The following is a 15,411-nucleotide window of genomic DNA, read 5'->3' on the forward strand; positions in this document are numbered from 1 at the left end:
AGAGACCGTGACCGCGATGGGAGGGGAGGGGTCGGACACGATCTTTCCGGCCTGCTTTAGGACCCTGGAGGCGTGCAGGTCCTGTAGGGAGGGCAGTCTACAGCCGATCACCCTCTCACCGGAGCGGACGATGCGCCGCAGTCCGGCCTCGTCTTCCTCTGTTGCGCTGGAGAACCAGATGGTGATGGAGGAGGTGAGGATGGATGGATCTCAGACATCTCTCCTCGTATCTTTCTGCAGGAGTCGTTTTGGGGGGGGGGGGGTCTCACACCTTTATCTCTGCTGACCTTTTGAAAAAGGAGGCAGACCAGGGAATATATATGTCCAGCCAGACTCAGCTCTCAGGAAATGACTCTGCAAATAATAGTGTTGTGTATAAATACTGTCGCACTTCCCCTTTCTGTGACCTTCTCTGCAGTTTCCGCTTCTATCTGTTCCTGTGAAGTTCCCTAAAACACAGAGAAAACAAAAGAAAATGTGTGACTTATTGGACTTGTGGCTGAATTGAAACTTCCCCCAGCCTGTCTGGTGGTAAACATCACAACAAGAGACGGGGTCCCGGTATTGTGCAACAAAGCTTGTTGTAGAGCCTCTGGGAACCACTGCCCTCTACTGTCCTTAACGGGTAACGGTGTCCTGCGCAAGGAGATTTGAGCAATTGACCGAGCACAGATCGGCTCAGATTATGATGAAAGGCTGTACTATACAAACCGAGAATAAATGTAACAGTGCCGCCGTTGTCCGCTTGGTGGCGCTCTATAATCATACCAGAGCGATCACAGGAAACATCGGTGCCACTGCATGCGCTCCTTCGCTGCGGAGAGGTAACTCCCTCTGGAAAGTATGGATTGCGCCGTGATGAAGTAATCTACTACTAATATTGAATACGTGCACAGTGAGGAAACGTATGAATTGAAACATACATCCAAGATATCCTCCGGTCTCTTCTATAGGCTATTAAATTGTTAATGGTGCTCCTTGGGTCATTTTTTGACTAGTTGTCCTTAATTTCTTCCAGCTCGAGTAGTACCTATACTAGGCCTACTTAGTCCTGATCATTTGCTGTAGGCCTATTCATAGGCCACATAACCTATCCTAGGCTAATTGTTTGTTGACACTTCCCCGGGACAATCTAACAAGGTTGAAATTCTCTTCATCCTCTCGTACCAATATTGATCCTTTCAATTATGATGGAAAATTGCTTTTAGACATTAATGTGACGGTTGCCAGTCTAACGACCACTTCCCCTCCCCTCCGTATCGATCTGAATGCCTTCACTGTGTGTGTGCGCATTCACCCCGCCCATGAAGGGAAGAGCCTTTACGGCGAGAAGGCTGCGAGGGTAATAGCCTACATGCGTGGCCTGCGGGTCACTGCGCAGAGGGCTTTAACGACCGCCGGACAGGTTTGCACATTACGCTGAGTCTAGACTACTCTGCTCCCTGTTGTCTTTTGATAGATTATACGGTAACTCAAGTGAGTCTATAGGCGTTGTTTATGCATACATGCTTAACCAAAACGGAATTTAGATGGTCAGCAGTCATTGGGTGACGTGGCATAAGCCTACTGAGGCTTGGAATCAACATGTTTAACGATTTCCATTAAATCAGTATGATGAGTATGATTATATAAATTGGACATCAATAATTGTATGAATTGGTCATCAATAATTGCGTAATTCCATGCAGCTTTCAACTGATCGTGTCAGCTGGTGACATTGCAGGAGCCATGAAAACCAGTGTCACACACACACACACACACAGTCCCAAAACGCACACACACACACAGTCCCAAAACGCACACACGCACGCACGCACGCACGCACACACACACACGCACGCACACACACACACACACACACACACACACACCACAGTCTCTCTCCTCCAACCCTCTCTCTCTCCTTTGTTTTGGCCGCGGAGTGGAGCGTGCTCGGGAGGTTTTATGGTAATTGCGGTTCCCCGATTGGCCTTCTGGGTAAGAGTCTCCGGCTGCGCGCCGCGCGGCAGAGCGCCATTCCCCGCTTTCGTCCCGGAGGCGCGGCAGTTGTAAATGGCTCCAGCCGAATGGAAAACGTAACGGTGCGGAACGGACTAAAATACAAACTCGTGGAATAATAGACGACTTCCCCCTTGTTAACTGTATATCGGAGAAAAAGACCACGGGCACTCAGGACCGATATGTTTTTGGGGGGATAACGTAGATTAAGTGCCGAAGTCGTCCCATTTTGAGTGGAGTGTGTCGGGAGTGTGTGCGCGCTGTATGACGAGAGCCCCCGACAACATGGCGCTGCAACGCATAACCGGACTGAATTAGTTTTTTTTCAGACCGTCGCCACCTGTGCTTGGACAATTTCCGACGGTTTCGCCCGGGTGTGCCATCTTATACTAATGGACCATTTCGTTTCGAGCTGGAACCTAGCCAGATACGGCAACTATGGGGATGTTATAGCGCAGTCTAGACGACACGTAGCTGCCCCGTGGATATTTAGGTGAATAGGCTTCAATAAGACTTCAAGGAGGTTTTTAAACCCTAACGAGGACTATATAATTAGCCCGGTTTGGGTTTGAAATAGCCTGAGTGGATCTATTTTTTCCTTGCGCACGGAACGACCGGGTCTGGCTCATTTGTAAATTATTCTCTTTCCAGACCAAAAGTTGGAACAGGACGCTTTAGGCAAGGGCAGTGCAAATGTTGAAAACATGATGGGATTGCGCTCAGGTAAACCCTCGCATCCGATTACACTGTTTACACTACATGTCACGTTTTGATTGTTGTTATTTCAACATTGTGATTCTTGACTGTTCAGATGCACGTCGGCACGGGAGTTACGGACCAATGAGCAGAATGTTTTGGAAAGCTCTTGGAATTATCTGGGCGATAGCTATCTTTAAAAATAGTTAAAAATAGGACTTTAGATTTTAAACTGTTAGTAACCAACCATGGTCAAATTATAGGCTGTAGATTGCCCAGACTTTGCCATGGGAAACAGGACTTGAACTAGGTTCCACTGCTCGGATAGAAAGCACACTCCCGGTCTCACACGTCTGTCACAGAGACGTTTAGTGTTGTCACGGGACTTTCTAGCGAACGTTTTTTTGGTCAGAGAATGATTCACACAAAGGAAAATCTTTGAGGGGGTGACTGAATTCGATAGCTTAAGCTTAAACTAAACATTAAACGTCCATTCATTTGCCATCTACCGACTCCGTTTTGACGCCACTCCGCCGTGGGGAAACGACTTTGCAGATAAACGCCTGTAGGTCATCCGCATGGTTTCGTTGTGCTTTCGGCTTGTGGGTGGATAAATCCACGGTATGGACGGTCTCTCAATAATTGACCATATAACTATAAAGTCCCCTAGTAAGCTACTTGGGGTAGATGAGCGTTTCGTGAATAGGTAGGCTACCTAACGTCTGCGCAACGAGACAAGGTGATAAAACTTCATGCGTCATTCGCCACATTGTTGATAGCCAGGTCTGCCGTTTATCAACGGTTTTGCGTTTTCCATTTCGTGCCAGTCATTATCCAACGACAACCAGAAGCCCCCCACTGACGCCCCGGGGGTCTCCGTGCGGACTCGGGTCCCCCAGGGGTCTGTGTGCAGCCCGTGATCCGGGCATCACGGCGTCGGACTAATGAACCGCGATCGACCGAGCCCAGCCAGCGCAGCTAAACGAGCGGAGGGTCGTTTTCAGTTTTCTTCCTGGAACAGGAAATGACTCCCCCCCCCCCTTCCTCCCCTCCCCTCCCACCACCCCTCCATTCCCCGTGGGACCAGGGGAATGATTAGCCAACATAATTCAGAAGTTGGCATTTGGGCCATTACACCAAAGGCCTACAGCGATTTGCGGACTCATTTAGGCAAGCCGACGGAACCCTCTGAGATAAGATGTCTGTCTGTTGAACCATACAGCCCAGTCAGCTCCGGGCCCTCGGCTGAACGCCCAATCTGGTCCAACTCGGAAAACACCACAATTAAAGAACGCGCGAATTAGAGCCTACTCGCCTATCGCTCAACCTGAATACGAACCGATTGATTATAACCGGTAGGCGGTTTATTATAGACATAAAGGGCGTCACTGTTGAGTATGTATACATATCTTGAAAGGAGACCTCCCGGCTTGCAGTCTCCGCTCAGAGCCCGCCCGCCGCCGCCGCTCCATTTTGACCGCGGAGAGCCTTGTTATTTTTAGCCCAGCAGTCTCTCTTTCCGTGCAGGGCAGAGGCGGACAGGGACACCTACCATCCACAACCCTGGGGGTCACGTTTAGGAGATGGGCCTTTTCATGTTCAAATGGGTTATGTGGTTTGTCTACCATAACGCCAAAGAAGTGACTATATCCGGCTATGCGAGTAACTCTACTCTGTTCGATTTAAGATTTACGTATAGGCTATACTGATTCAAAATGAACTTTGCGCGAAGTAATTCACGTGTATCATATCGTATATGGCCTAAACCCGTAGCCTATCCGCTGGTGAAATCTGCAGGGATCGTATTTCTCAAGCGGGCACGTTGCTGGAAATATGTCAAGCCTCGATTGAAGCCGCTCCTCCCGCGACCCTCCCGCGGGACTGGAGAGCTTCTCTCTGCTTCACGAGGCTTTTGTGCCGCCGCAGGAGCTCGGTGTGCGCACCGCTCGCCCCTCTCTCTCTCTCTCTCTCTCTCTCTCTCTCTCTCTCTCTCTCTCTCTCTGTGTCTCTCCGTTCTGTCTGTCTCCCTCCCTCCCTCTCTCTCTCTTTCTCTCTCTCTCTCTCTCTCTCTGTGTCTCTCCGTTCTGTCTGTCTCTCTCCCGCCCTCCCTCCCTCTCTCTCTCTCTCTCTCCCTCTCTCTCTCTCTCTCTCTCTCTTTCTCTCTCTCCCCTCCTCCTCAAGGACACCTCGCGCCCTACACATTGGTGTCTTTATGCTGCATTCTCACCAGATACTCAATCATTGTGCGAACCTCCTTTCTATCTTTACATAGCCTATATAGCCTACATACGGTCCTCCCTGAGTTCGGGCTTGTGGTGGAATAATAACTGACCGTGGCTGGGATATAGGCTACTCGGCTCCGCGTTGACCCAGGGGCGTTGCCAGGAATTTTGGGTCCCATGGAAAAAAACATATTCCACTGGGCCCCTTATAATAGGCTTGTATTGATCAGTGGCGGCCGCTTTTCTGGGCCCCATCCACGCTGGGCTTCCCTGAATTACCGCCCCCCCCCCCTCCCCTTTTAACGAGCCCCCTGGGTCGGCCTAAATGATTTATCCCCCCGTTTCTTCCAGAGTGGGTTGAACGACGTGGTCGGGTAGGCCTGTTCTATCTTACAGGGCAGGGCGTTTCATAGTGAAGGCCTAATATCTGACAGGCAGATCCTGTCCTGTTTAGCCAATTATAGGCTTTACATGCGTGTAACAGTTATCTTATTGATTAGTTAATTAGGATAATCCTTGTAAAATAAATAAATAAATATAACGGAAAGGATGTTTAGCTAGTCCTAGGTACCAGATTCATAAACACGGTATGTGAATAATTATGAGCCCATTTTCACCAGTGACGTAGAGCTCATAGACTACTGGGACGCGGCGCCAATCAACACTCCCAGCTGGGGCTATTGTCATGCAAATCGGCTTAGTTAGCCTATGTGTAGCCTACATTTGGCCCACTATTAGCCTAAATATTGTTGTAGTTCTTGTAACCTGTCGTCTCTAATTAGGCCAAAATGCAAATTTTGTCTTAAAACATTGTTACAGGGTCACAATTTCATATCCGAAGTGAAATGATCATTTAGCCTATATGGTTATAGCCTATTCATGGGTACCAAATGTAGTCCAAGATCTGCCATATTTGTGCCCTACACAGGTGTGTCAATTTGTCTGATTGCATAGGATTCTATGCACTAGAGCCAATTAGACCACTTGATACACCTGTGGAGGACACAAAGATGGCAGGTCTAGGACTACATTTGGTCCCCATGAAAAAGTTCATCAAGGACAGATCAATACGCGCCTGCCGCCACTAGGCTGTCGCTCGACCTATAGGCTACAGGGCCCACGCTGCTTGGCTGGGAGATCGTTTCTGTGCGAGAGACCGTGTAGGTGGGGAGGGGGGGGCCACATAGGCTACCCGTTGTCTCCTTCGGTGCGACGCGCTGGGTATGCAGGCGTCACGGGAGCCGTAGTCAGAATAGCAACGGCCGGGAAGAGACTCCGGGTGGGGATAAGATTAGCGGGGATGTGGACTTTCACAACAGTCATGGGTTCGCGTTTTCTTTTTTGTTTTCCTCAAACCTCGACACATATATGGGAGAAATGCATTAGAAAAAATACGTTTTATTGTTTGAAATAGCCTGTGAGGAAGGCTCTATAAATCGTCCCCTGTCGCGTTCCCCCGCTGTGTTTACAACGGCGCGTGCTGTTGAAGTTTGGGCCGAGCAGAGCAGAGCGGGGAAGGGGTTAATCTCCCGCACCCCTCCCCTCCCCATCGGCCGGCTGAAAGCAAGGGTCAGCAGAGCTGTTGGAAAATGAATGACGAGAACGTGACTCAATTGTTGTCCCCCCCCCCCCTTTCCTGGCCCATGGCCTTGGCAGTGGTGGAGGAGAGAGGAATGACTGAGGTGTCCTTCTTAGGTCTTTAGGTGAGGGGGTTTTGCCGCAGGTAACTGTCCAACGCTGTCCTGTCATCAGGGTTTTTAAATGGCGATTACATTTTTGACCCTGTAGACTATTCACTTTTTGTTGTTCCAAATTTCTGTAGGCCAAAGAACGGTATCATTTCCATTTTAAATCTCACCGCATTGAGTTTCCTACACATTTTTTCCACCAATATCCTTTGCCATGTCTGGCTTGTGACATTGTGACATTGCTACATAACATTTTCACTAAATGTGCAGAAATCTACAGGTAGCTATTTTGCATAATAGCCAGCGCAGCGTAAACCCTGCTAGCATAGACTACATTATACTTGCCTCGTTTCTTTGTGCATGTCACTTGGCAAGGTTGCCACATGGCTACAATGTTACTATGCAAATAACAAAAAACCGCGCTCCTGTGAACGGGAGGGAGATCGAGGTGGTTAGCAGCACTCGGGGACGGTTTGATTGATGAATGTGGGCACTCCCAGGCAGCCCCCCCCCTCCCCCTCCTCTTCTTCCCTGGCTCCTGGCGCTCGTTGGCAGAAACCGGAGCCGCGTCTGTAGATAAGGGCAAGGCAGGCTGGCGTTGGTGAAATCTAGGGTTTGTAAGCTCATCAATAACAGAGACGGTGTGTGTGTGCGTGTGTGTGTGCGCGCGTGTGTGGCGATCATCAAAAGGCCCTTCTTTTATGTCAGTGCCGAGAGGGTGGGCTGGGAAGCCCGGAGCGAGAGCAGGATTGCGTCTTCCGCGGAGCTTCGCGGCGCGAGGCTGGGAATTTTCTCGTGTGACAGATGACAGCCATTCCTGCCGCGGGATTATGAGTTCTGTCGAGGAGAACATTCCTTATCAGCTCCCCGGCTCCGCGATAACAAGACACACCGCCACGCACAGATCCCCAACCCGGCCTCCCCACATATCTGTGTGTAATCCTGCTGTAGACCGGAATGTGTGTGTGTGTGTGTGTGTGTGTGTGTGTGTGTGTGTGTGTGTGTGTGTGTGTGTGTGTGTGTTTGTATGTGACAGGGTCTGGCCCTGCCTAAGAGATTCCGATAGTCATGTAGGTTTTATTGTTCAGGGAGGATGTGTCCTTCTCTTTTGTGAAGCGCTCATAAAAAGCTGTTGCTACAAAGTCAACTAATTAAAATCACAAACCTGGAGCTTTCAGGAACTGTTGGAGGACAAGGGCACTTTCAGTTACTCATAACAACAGTTACTCATAACAAAATGGTAGCCTGCTTCTTGGAAATAAGTTAGTTCAGGTGAAAACCCCCCCAAATATTTTTATGATTCAAACTGACATTTTTGGCCGATACATCTATTCAACGGTGTTGAAAAACCTGACGCATACTGCGTTGGTAAAGAAATGTATTCAGGTGGACTGAGTGCACTAGAATGTGAATTGAATTACAATACTTTATTTTTTTTCCCCCATTCACAGGCACGGACGTGTGAGGGATGGTGAGAGACACTCGGAACTAACCGCCGAGGACCCAGAATCACACAAAGCATGGTGAGATAAGCTCCTGGCGATACATGTGAAGCTGAGACAGGTCCTCGTCTGTAGCTTGGGTTTTGATTTCACCGCGTGGTTATTATTGGGGGGACTCCTTCCCTGGAAGGGGATCATTTCTAAATGCGCCTGCAGTAGATCCGATATGGGACGGCGGCTCGCACAGCCCGGCTACGACAGGAAACTCAATCTGTTTCCTGGCATCAGCATGTTCTCTGCTTAGCCCTCGGCCTTGTGGGAGGGGAAGAGAATGGGCGGGACACGCTGTCAGTCGCCCAGGAAGACTTTACAAACATCCTGCTTCTGACTGGCCGGTTACGTGGGGGTTTTATGCGTGTGCGCGCGCACGCCTCGATGTTCAATCAAAGGCCCTGTCCGCCCCCGTTGGAAATCAGCAGCAGATGACTTCTTTTGAAAACCAGAGCGCAGAGCGGCAGCGTGTCACGGCCGTATGTTCGTCTCGGTGACCTTGGCGTCTGGCGCTTTGCCGAGCCGGGGCTGCCGTGGCGACGCCGCGTGCTGCGATTCTAACGTGGAAACGTGGCATTTGATGACGTGTGTCTTCGTTAAACTCGTCTCTCACGTCTGATTACATTCAATATATTTTCTACTCCTGCTTGGTTAACGGACGTTTAACATCGGCCCATTATATCCGGAGCTTCAGGATCATCACTTTACACTTCACACTCTGCTGTTATTGCCATAGATTTTAATCAATTAAAAACGTAGGATGGGAAAAAAGGAATTAATTTAAATTCAATTAATTCCGTAGTGTTATATGCTACTGCAGAGATTCACTGACGTTTTAAGACCTATAGTGAATGTGTTGCATTACAAATTGCCGTATTGCGGTCCCAGTAGTGCTATTATCCTCGACTCAGAGCGCTTCCTCCTGCTCGCTGTTGTGTGTGCGTGTGTGTGTGTGTGTGTGCGTGCGTGTGTGTCGTAGGTGGATGCGAGCGCAGCCTGCAGAATGAACCCGTTAGCCGCCCTGGGGTTGGACCGATCCAGCCTCCTGAGGGACAGCCTGCACGTCCAAGCCGGACTGGTCTACCCCGGAATCCGAACCCTGCCCACCGACAAGGGCCGCGAGGGCGCCCCCTCCCTCCCCCTGGGCTACGACCTCCTCTACAAACCCGACGCCACCCTGGACGGCAGGAAGCCGCCCGGCAACGGCTACATGGGGCTGTATAAGAGCCCCCCTCCGGGGCTGCAGAAGCCCATGGCGGTCCCCGGGCCCGGGGGGGACGGCTTGGGGATGGACCGGCGGGGGGTGGGAGGGGGCGGCACCGGGGACAAGCCCGCCGAGCTGGGCCTGAGCGGCGCCAACGGCTTCCTGCGGCTCCCCTGGGTGAGCCCGTACGCCGACGCCGGAATGTACTCCTTCCTGGACTCGGGCAAGTACGCCGCGCTCAACATGTACAAGGCGTCCTTCCTGTCGCAGCCGGCGCACTACCTGCCCCAGCACCTGGCCTACCAGTCGCTCTACCTGCCCTCCTACCCGCCCCCCGCCCCCATGTCCTCCTCCCTGGCCTCCCCCATGCGGATTCCGGCGGCCCCCGCCAACCACTCGCCACTGCTGCACCACCAGGAGAAGGGCATGCAAGGCCTGGGGCCCAGGATCCACCATGAGTCCTCTGCCTTCGGGCAGCAGCTCCACCAACAGGCCCAGGCTCAGGCTCAGGCCCAACACCAGGCCCAAGCCCAACACCAAGCCCAGGCCCAACACCAGGCCCAAGCCCAACACCAAGCCCAAGCCCAGGCCCAACACCAGGCCCAACACCAGGCCCAACACCAGGCCCAAGCCCAACACCAGGCCCAAGCCCAACACCAAGCCCAGGCCCAAGCCCAGGCCCAAGCCCAACACCAGGCCCAAGCCAAAGCCCAGGCCCAAGCCCAACACCAGTCCCACAGTGACAGACAGCATAGCAGCGGCAGTAGTGGGAGTAACAGTAGTAAAGTGAACAGGACGTCCTCTGGTAAGGGCTGTGGCAGCAGTAGCAGCAGTAGTAGTTGTAGTAGTAGCGGGGCTAGCGTTAGCAGCAGTAGCCATCCAGCGGATTCCAGCCCGGCACTTATGACCCAGTCCCCGCGCGCCATGATTCGGCCTCCCCAGGGCTCGGCCCCGCTGCTCCTGACCCCCGTAGACAGCACTTTGGACTTCCAGAAGTCACTGTTCAGAGGCCCGCCCACCACCACCTCTTCCTCCTCCTCCTCTTCGACAGCTCCCCGTCCGTGCTACTTAGGCAGCGTGGCCAGCGAGCAGCGATCCCTGGCGCGCTCCGGCGGCGGCGGCGGTCACGGACCCAAGGCCAACGAGGGCGGCCAGGACCACAGGAACGGCGAGAGGAAGCCGGCCAGGTCTCCGTCGAAGACGCCGTCCTCTGAAAGACCGCCGGCGCCGCAGCAGGCTCCGGCCAAAGACCCCCCCGACAAGCCCCTGGACCTTTCGGCGGCCGCCATTTTGGAGCTGGACGGTGGACACCACCACCACCCCAACGGATACACCGCCAAACTAGAGGCCCTGGCGAAGCTGGGCTACTTGCCCGCTGCCGCAGCGCGATACGGCGCGCCGCCCAGCCGGGAGCTCCTCAAGGAGACCCTCTCCTCGCCGCCGTCCGCCAAAACGCCCGAGCGGCCGGAGATCATCAGCACCGTCCGTTCCTCCTGGGTGGTCCCCGGTGCCGCCTCGGGCCTCAACACCGACGCCCCCGGCCACAACAAAGGCTCCTCCTCTTCCGCCACCGTGAAAAACAAGAACCTGGAGAGCGTCTCGCAGCAACAGCATCAGAGAAGCTCGTCCTGTCCCAGGATGGGCGAGGCCAACGGTACCACGGTCTCCAACCCGGGCCCGGCGGCGGCGGCGGCGGGGGGCAGGCCTTCCTCGGCGTCCCCTTCCCCCAAGCCCAGCGGCGAGTGGCCTCGGGCCTCCCCCGGCCGCTCAGACAAAGCCACCGGCCACTCCTCCTCCTCCGGGAAACACCCTAAGGCTCCTGTCAAACCCGAGCCCCAGCAGCACCAACCCCACCTGGAGAGCGACCGCCCCCCCGGCCACCTGTATGGCGAGTCCTACCTGCCGCCCGGCTTGGCCTACGCTAACCGCATAGCTTACGCCAGCCTCCCGTACCCGGTCCCGGAGGGCATGTCCCTCCCGCACATGGCGATGGCACCGGGCAAGGGCCCCGTTTACCCCCACCCTGTCCTGCTGGGCAGCAGCAGCCTATACCCCCCCCGCCTGGCCACCAAGCATGGCCTGCCGTACGGGATGACCCCGTCCGGCCACGGGGACTACCTGACCTACCACGACCCCAAGGAGATGGTCCACCCGCTCATGTCCTCCCACCTGGGTCTGGACCCCAAGGAGCGACCGGAGCTCAGGCCCAGGCCCCAGGAGAGACCCTGGGGCCGCGGCGCCGACGGATCGCCGTACGGGACGGCGTCGGACGCCGAAGCCGCTCCCCGCAAGAGCAACGAGAAAGAGGCGTGCTCGGCCGCGGGCCAGGGTACGAAGCCGCCCGGCGGCGGCAAGTCTTTCTCCGGGGGCAGGGAGGAAATAGTCTGCATCGACCTCATCCAGTCGGACATCGACAGCGACTCGTCCGCTCGTGGCTCGCCCGGCGCCAGGAGGAGGGAGGGTCCCGCCAAGCCGCAGGGCGGCGAGAGGAGCGAGCCGGAACCGGCGAACGTGCCCTGGCCGAGCCCGGTGGCGGGCGGTCCTGGGTCGGGACAACCCCGGCCCCTGGAGCCCCTCCACCGGGGCTTCCCTTCGGCGCGGCGGACCTCCCCCCACCTCCGCCCGGAGCCCCCCCGCTCTGCCTCCCCCTACCCGGAGCCCGGCGGCGGCGGCGAGGACAGCCCCAGCCCCGCTGAGGGTAGCCCCTTCCCGGACCTCCCTGAGGAGCAGACGCTGCGCTGCGCTCGCACCTCCGGCGAGCGAGTCGCCAAAGGCCGCGGCGCCGGCCCCGGCCCCTGGAGCCGTTCTCGGGGCGCGTACGGGGATTGGACCGGCAGCGACGATGGCATTTTCCCAGGGGACCGGGCGTGCGATGGGAGCGGCGCTGTCCGGGATCGCAGCGGAGCTTGCGAGAGCCGCGTTCCCGAAGGCCGCGTCGCAGAGAGCCGGGTCCTGGTCGGGGACCGTCCTTGCGAGGACCATGTTTGCGAGGATCGTACTTACGGTCGAGTCCACACCTCCGGGGACTTCACTTCCGGGGATCGCTCGTGTCGTGGGGACCTGAGCTCGGACGACAGTTCTCGGAGGGACCGTTCGTTCGGCCGGCGTACGCCTGAGGACCACGTGTGTGGCGACCGCGCCTGTGAGGAGGCGGTGTTTAAGGGGGAGCAGCTTCAGGGGAACTGCTACGATGACGACCACGACCACCACCACCACGACAGAAGCTTGCACCATCAGGACGACACGGACTCCCAGGCCGATGAGGACGACGGCCACGGCTGCCCCAGGAGCCGGCGGTCCAGCCTGGCCAAGCGCATCGCCAACTCCTCGGGCTACGTTGGCGACCGCTTCAAGTGCGTCACCACCGAGCTCTACGCCGACTCCAGCAAACTCAGCCGGGAGCAGAGGGCACTCCAGGTGAGTCCCCCCCGGCACGCACGCACACACACACACACACACACACTCACAAGTAACTAGCCATAGGCGGCATGTATTTATAATCGTTGACAGCAACGTGATTTCAGCACACAAAGCTGCGCTATTTCGAGTCCCGGGTTTACAGGGAAGTAGTCCCGGACAAAGCGCCAACACGCCTGACTCAGATAACAGTCTGAAACGTGCGCTAGTATTAGATTCAACCCCCCACCAACCAGCACATCTGATCCCGACGACTACACGTTTTTTTTTCGGGTTGAGTTAGCTGTATTAGATGGCTGCTCGTGATTAAAACTCAAACGGAATCTCCGAGCTAAGAAATGAAACGGATCTCGAAGGCGGGACTATTCCAGACACGGCGCCGCGGAGAGACGGCAGCGCCGCGGAGATTTACGAACGAAAGGAAGAGGGGAGCGGCTCGAGGGGAGCGGAGGCGCCGTTCCCTTCTTCTTCTTCTCTCCGCTCATGTGCGGCACGCCCGGTCAGCCTGCCAGACTCAATCACGCACAAGCTCCAATATAATTACTGTTGGCTGGCTGTTGCCCTGCCTTCCTTCCTTCCTCCCCGCTCCCTCCCTCCCCCTCTCCCTCCCTCCCTCCCTCCCTCTTTCTTCCTCTCAGCGTTCCCGGCGCGAGGCCCCGAGGCAGCCCTCTGCTGCGGCAGCGTGTTTTTCGGTTCGCGGCGAGAGAGAGCGATTTAACACAACACGCCGGGGCCGCGCGTGTAAGAGAGCGTGTGTGTGTGTGTGTTCACACACACGTAGCAGCACCGCCTGGCAGATCAAATGCCCTGTGTGTGTGTGTGTGTGTGTGTGTGTGTGTGTGTGTGTGTGTGTGTGTGTGTGTGTGTGTGTGTGTGTGTGTGTGCGCCCCACTGGCTTGGCCTGGCTGCCTCTCTATGCCTCGGGCTACTGTTAACCTGCCCGAGAGCCTTTGAAACCAGGGAATACGGTGGCGAGGGTTACCCTCCCCCCCACCACCCCCCCCCTTCGCTCTTCCCCGATCCCCCCCCCACCCCCCCTCTCCCCCTCGCCCTTCTCTGCCCCCCACCCCCCCTCCCAGAGTCCCCGCAGACTCCTCTCCCCTCAAATTAAATCTCAGCCAGCCCTCCACCCCTCACCCCCCCCTCCCCTCCCCCCCTCCCCCGGCAGCTGAGCGGCGCCCGGCACTCTCCGCTGAAACCCAGCCCCTCCGCTCGCTGGCGATGGGGGAGATTAGAGAAGCTGCCCCTCCGCTCGCTGGCGCTCAGACACGGTGCTCAGCCCGGCTACACAAAGACCTCAGTCCTATACCCTAGACACTAGTCCTATACCCTAGACACTAGTCCTATACCCTAGACACTAGTCCTATACCCTAGACACTAGTCCTATACCCTAGACCCTAGTCCTATACCCTAGACCCCAGTCCTATACCCTAGACCCTAGTCCTATACCATAGACCCCAGTCCTATACCCTAGACCCTAGTCCTATACCCTAGACCCCAGTCCTATACCCTAGACCCCAGTCCTATACCCTAGACCCCAGTCCTATGCCCTAGACCCTAGTCCTATACCCTAGACCCCCTATACCCTAGACCCTAGTCCTATACCCTAGACCCTAGTCCTATACCCTAGACCCTAGTCCTATACCCTAGACCCAGCCCTATGCTCCAGTCCCAGCCCTATGTTCCAGACCCAGTCCTATTCCTTAACCCAGTCCCATACCCTAACCCAGTCCTATACCCTAACCCCTGTCCTACACCCTAGATCCAGTCCTCCTTCGCTTCTCTTTAGTCAAATATTAGAGTGAAATCTTGTGGTGGGACCGGACCCTACATGTTAGCGTCGTGTCAGTGTGCTAGTTAGTCGTACTAGGAACATTCTTCTCATTAAAATTACATTTGTTTTTTCACATTTGCACGTGCCGTGAAACCTGTTTCATATGTACTGCTCCTATACTGCTTTTCCGAGTACAATTTATAGAATGATTTTTTATCATCATATCTCTCTGAATGTTTTGTTTACCAAATAAATCATACATGTTAATTAATGGGCAGGTTGCTTATCATTGAATGTCAGATTTGTTTTGCTTTGAAAATGACTGGCCAAAGATATTGAGCACCCGTTTTAATTACTTAGATGGGAGGATTAAGACGAGAGGACAGTATTTTAAGTCAACCTGCCGCTAACTGTGAGGTCAGTTCTTTTAAACTTCTTATTCCAAATTTTATTTTTTCAATGAAATATTGATTTTGGGGATGATAGGCATTGATGACAGGCATTACTCTGTCTCTGTTGTTGTGTGTGTTCCTGTTTGACAGCCAGCTAACTGATGGCAGGGCGAGAAGCATGGAAAAGCCTTTAAATTGATATATTTCCCTATTTTTTCCGTGTTGTTGAATGTCCTCCTTGAAGCATGACCATTTCAGACGCGCGTGTAAAAGCCTGCGCCGCGATAGGCCGAAATGTCACTTCCCCCTTCATCTGCGCCGATCTCACAGACGCGGGACGAGCGACGGCGCTAGAGCCCGGGCTTATCCCGCGGCCGTCAGCGGCGTGTTTACATCGGCGCAAATGAGGGGGGGATATTATGGGATGTTCACTTTCGGACTATGGAGGCACAGTCTTAACGCGTAGCACGAGCAAGGGAAGGAAAGAGGTTCCGTTGTTGTTGAGAAAGAGAGAGAGAGAGAGGGAG

The 15,411-nt window shown here is 54.7% G+C and overlaps 1 protein-coding gene across 1 annotated transcript in view; it reads left to right on the forward strand.

Moving 5' to 3' along the window:
* Window positions 1–2,611: 2,611 nt before the first annotated feature.
* Window positions 2,612–15,411, forward strand: part of LOC311322049 (BCL-6 corepressor-like) — a gene marked incomplete at its 3' end in the record, with an annotated part of 18,263 nt that continues 5,463 nt past the window's right edge. Inside the window, exons 1-4 of the mRNA XM_084454060.1 lie at window positions 2,612–2,721; window positions 8,056–8,127; window positions 9,077–12,718; window positions 14,853–14,909. Coding sequence (XP_084310186.1) covers window positions 8,125–8,127; window positions 9,077–12,718; window positions 14,853–14,909 — 3,702 coding nt within the window. The 5' untranslated portion in view covers window positions 2,612–2,721; window positions 8,056–8,124. The remainder of the gene's footprint in view (window positions 2,722–8,055; window positions 8,128–9,076; window positions 12,719–14,852; window positions 14,910–15,411) is intronic.

The sequence above is a fragment of the Borostomias antarcticus genome (genome assembly GCF_949987555.1).
Source record: "Borostomias antarcticus genome assembly, chromosome: 19".
Lineage (NCBI taxonomy): Eukaryota > Metazoa > Chordata > Actinopteri > Stomiiformes > Stomiidae > Borostomias > Borostomias antarcticus.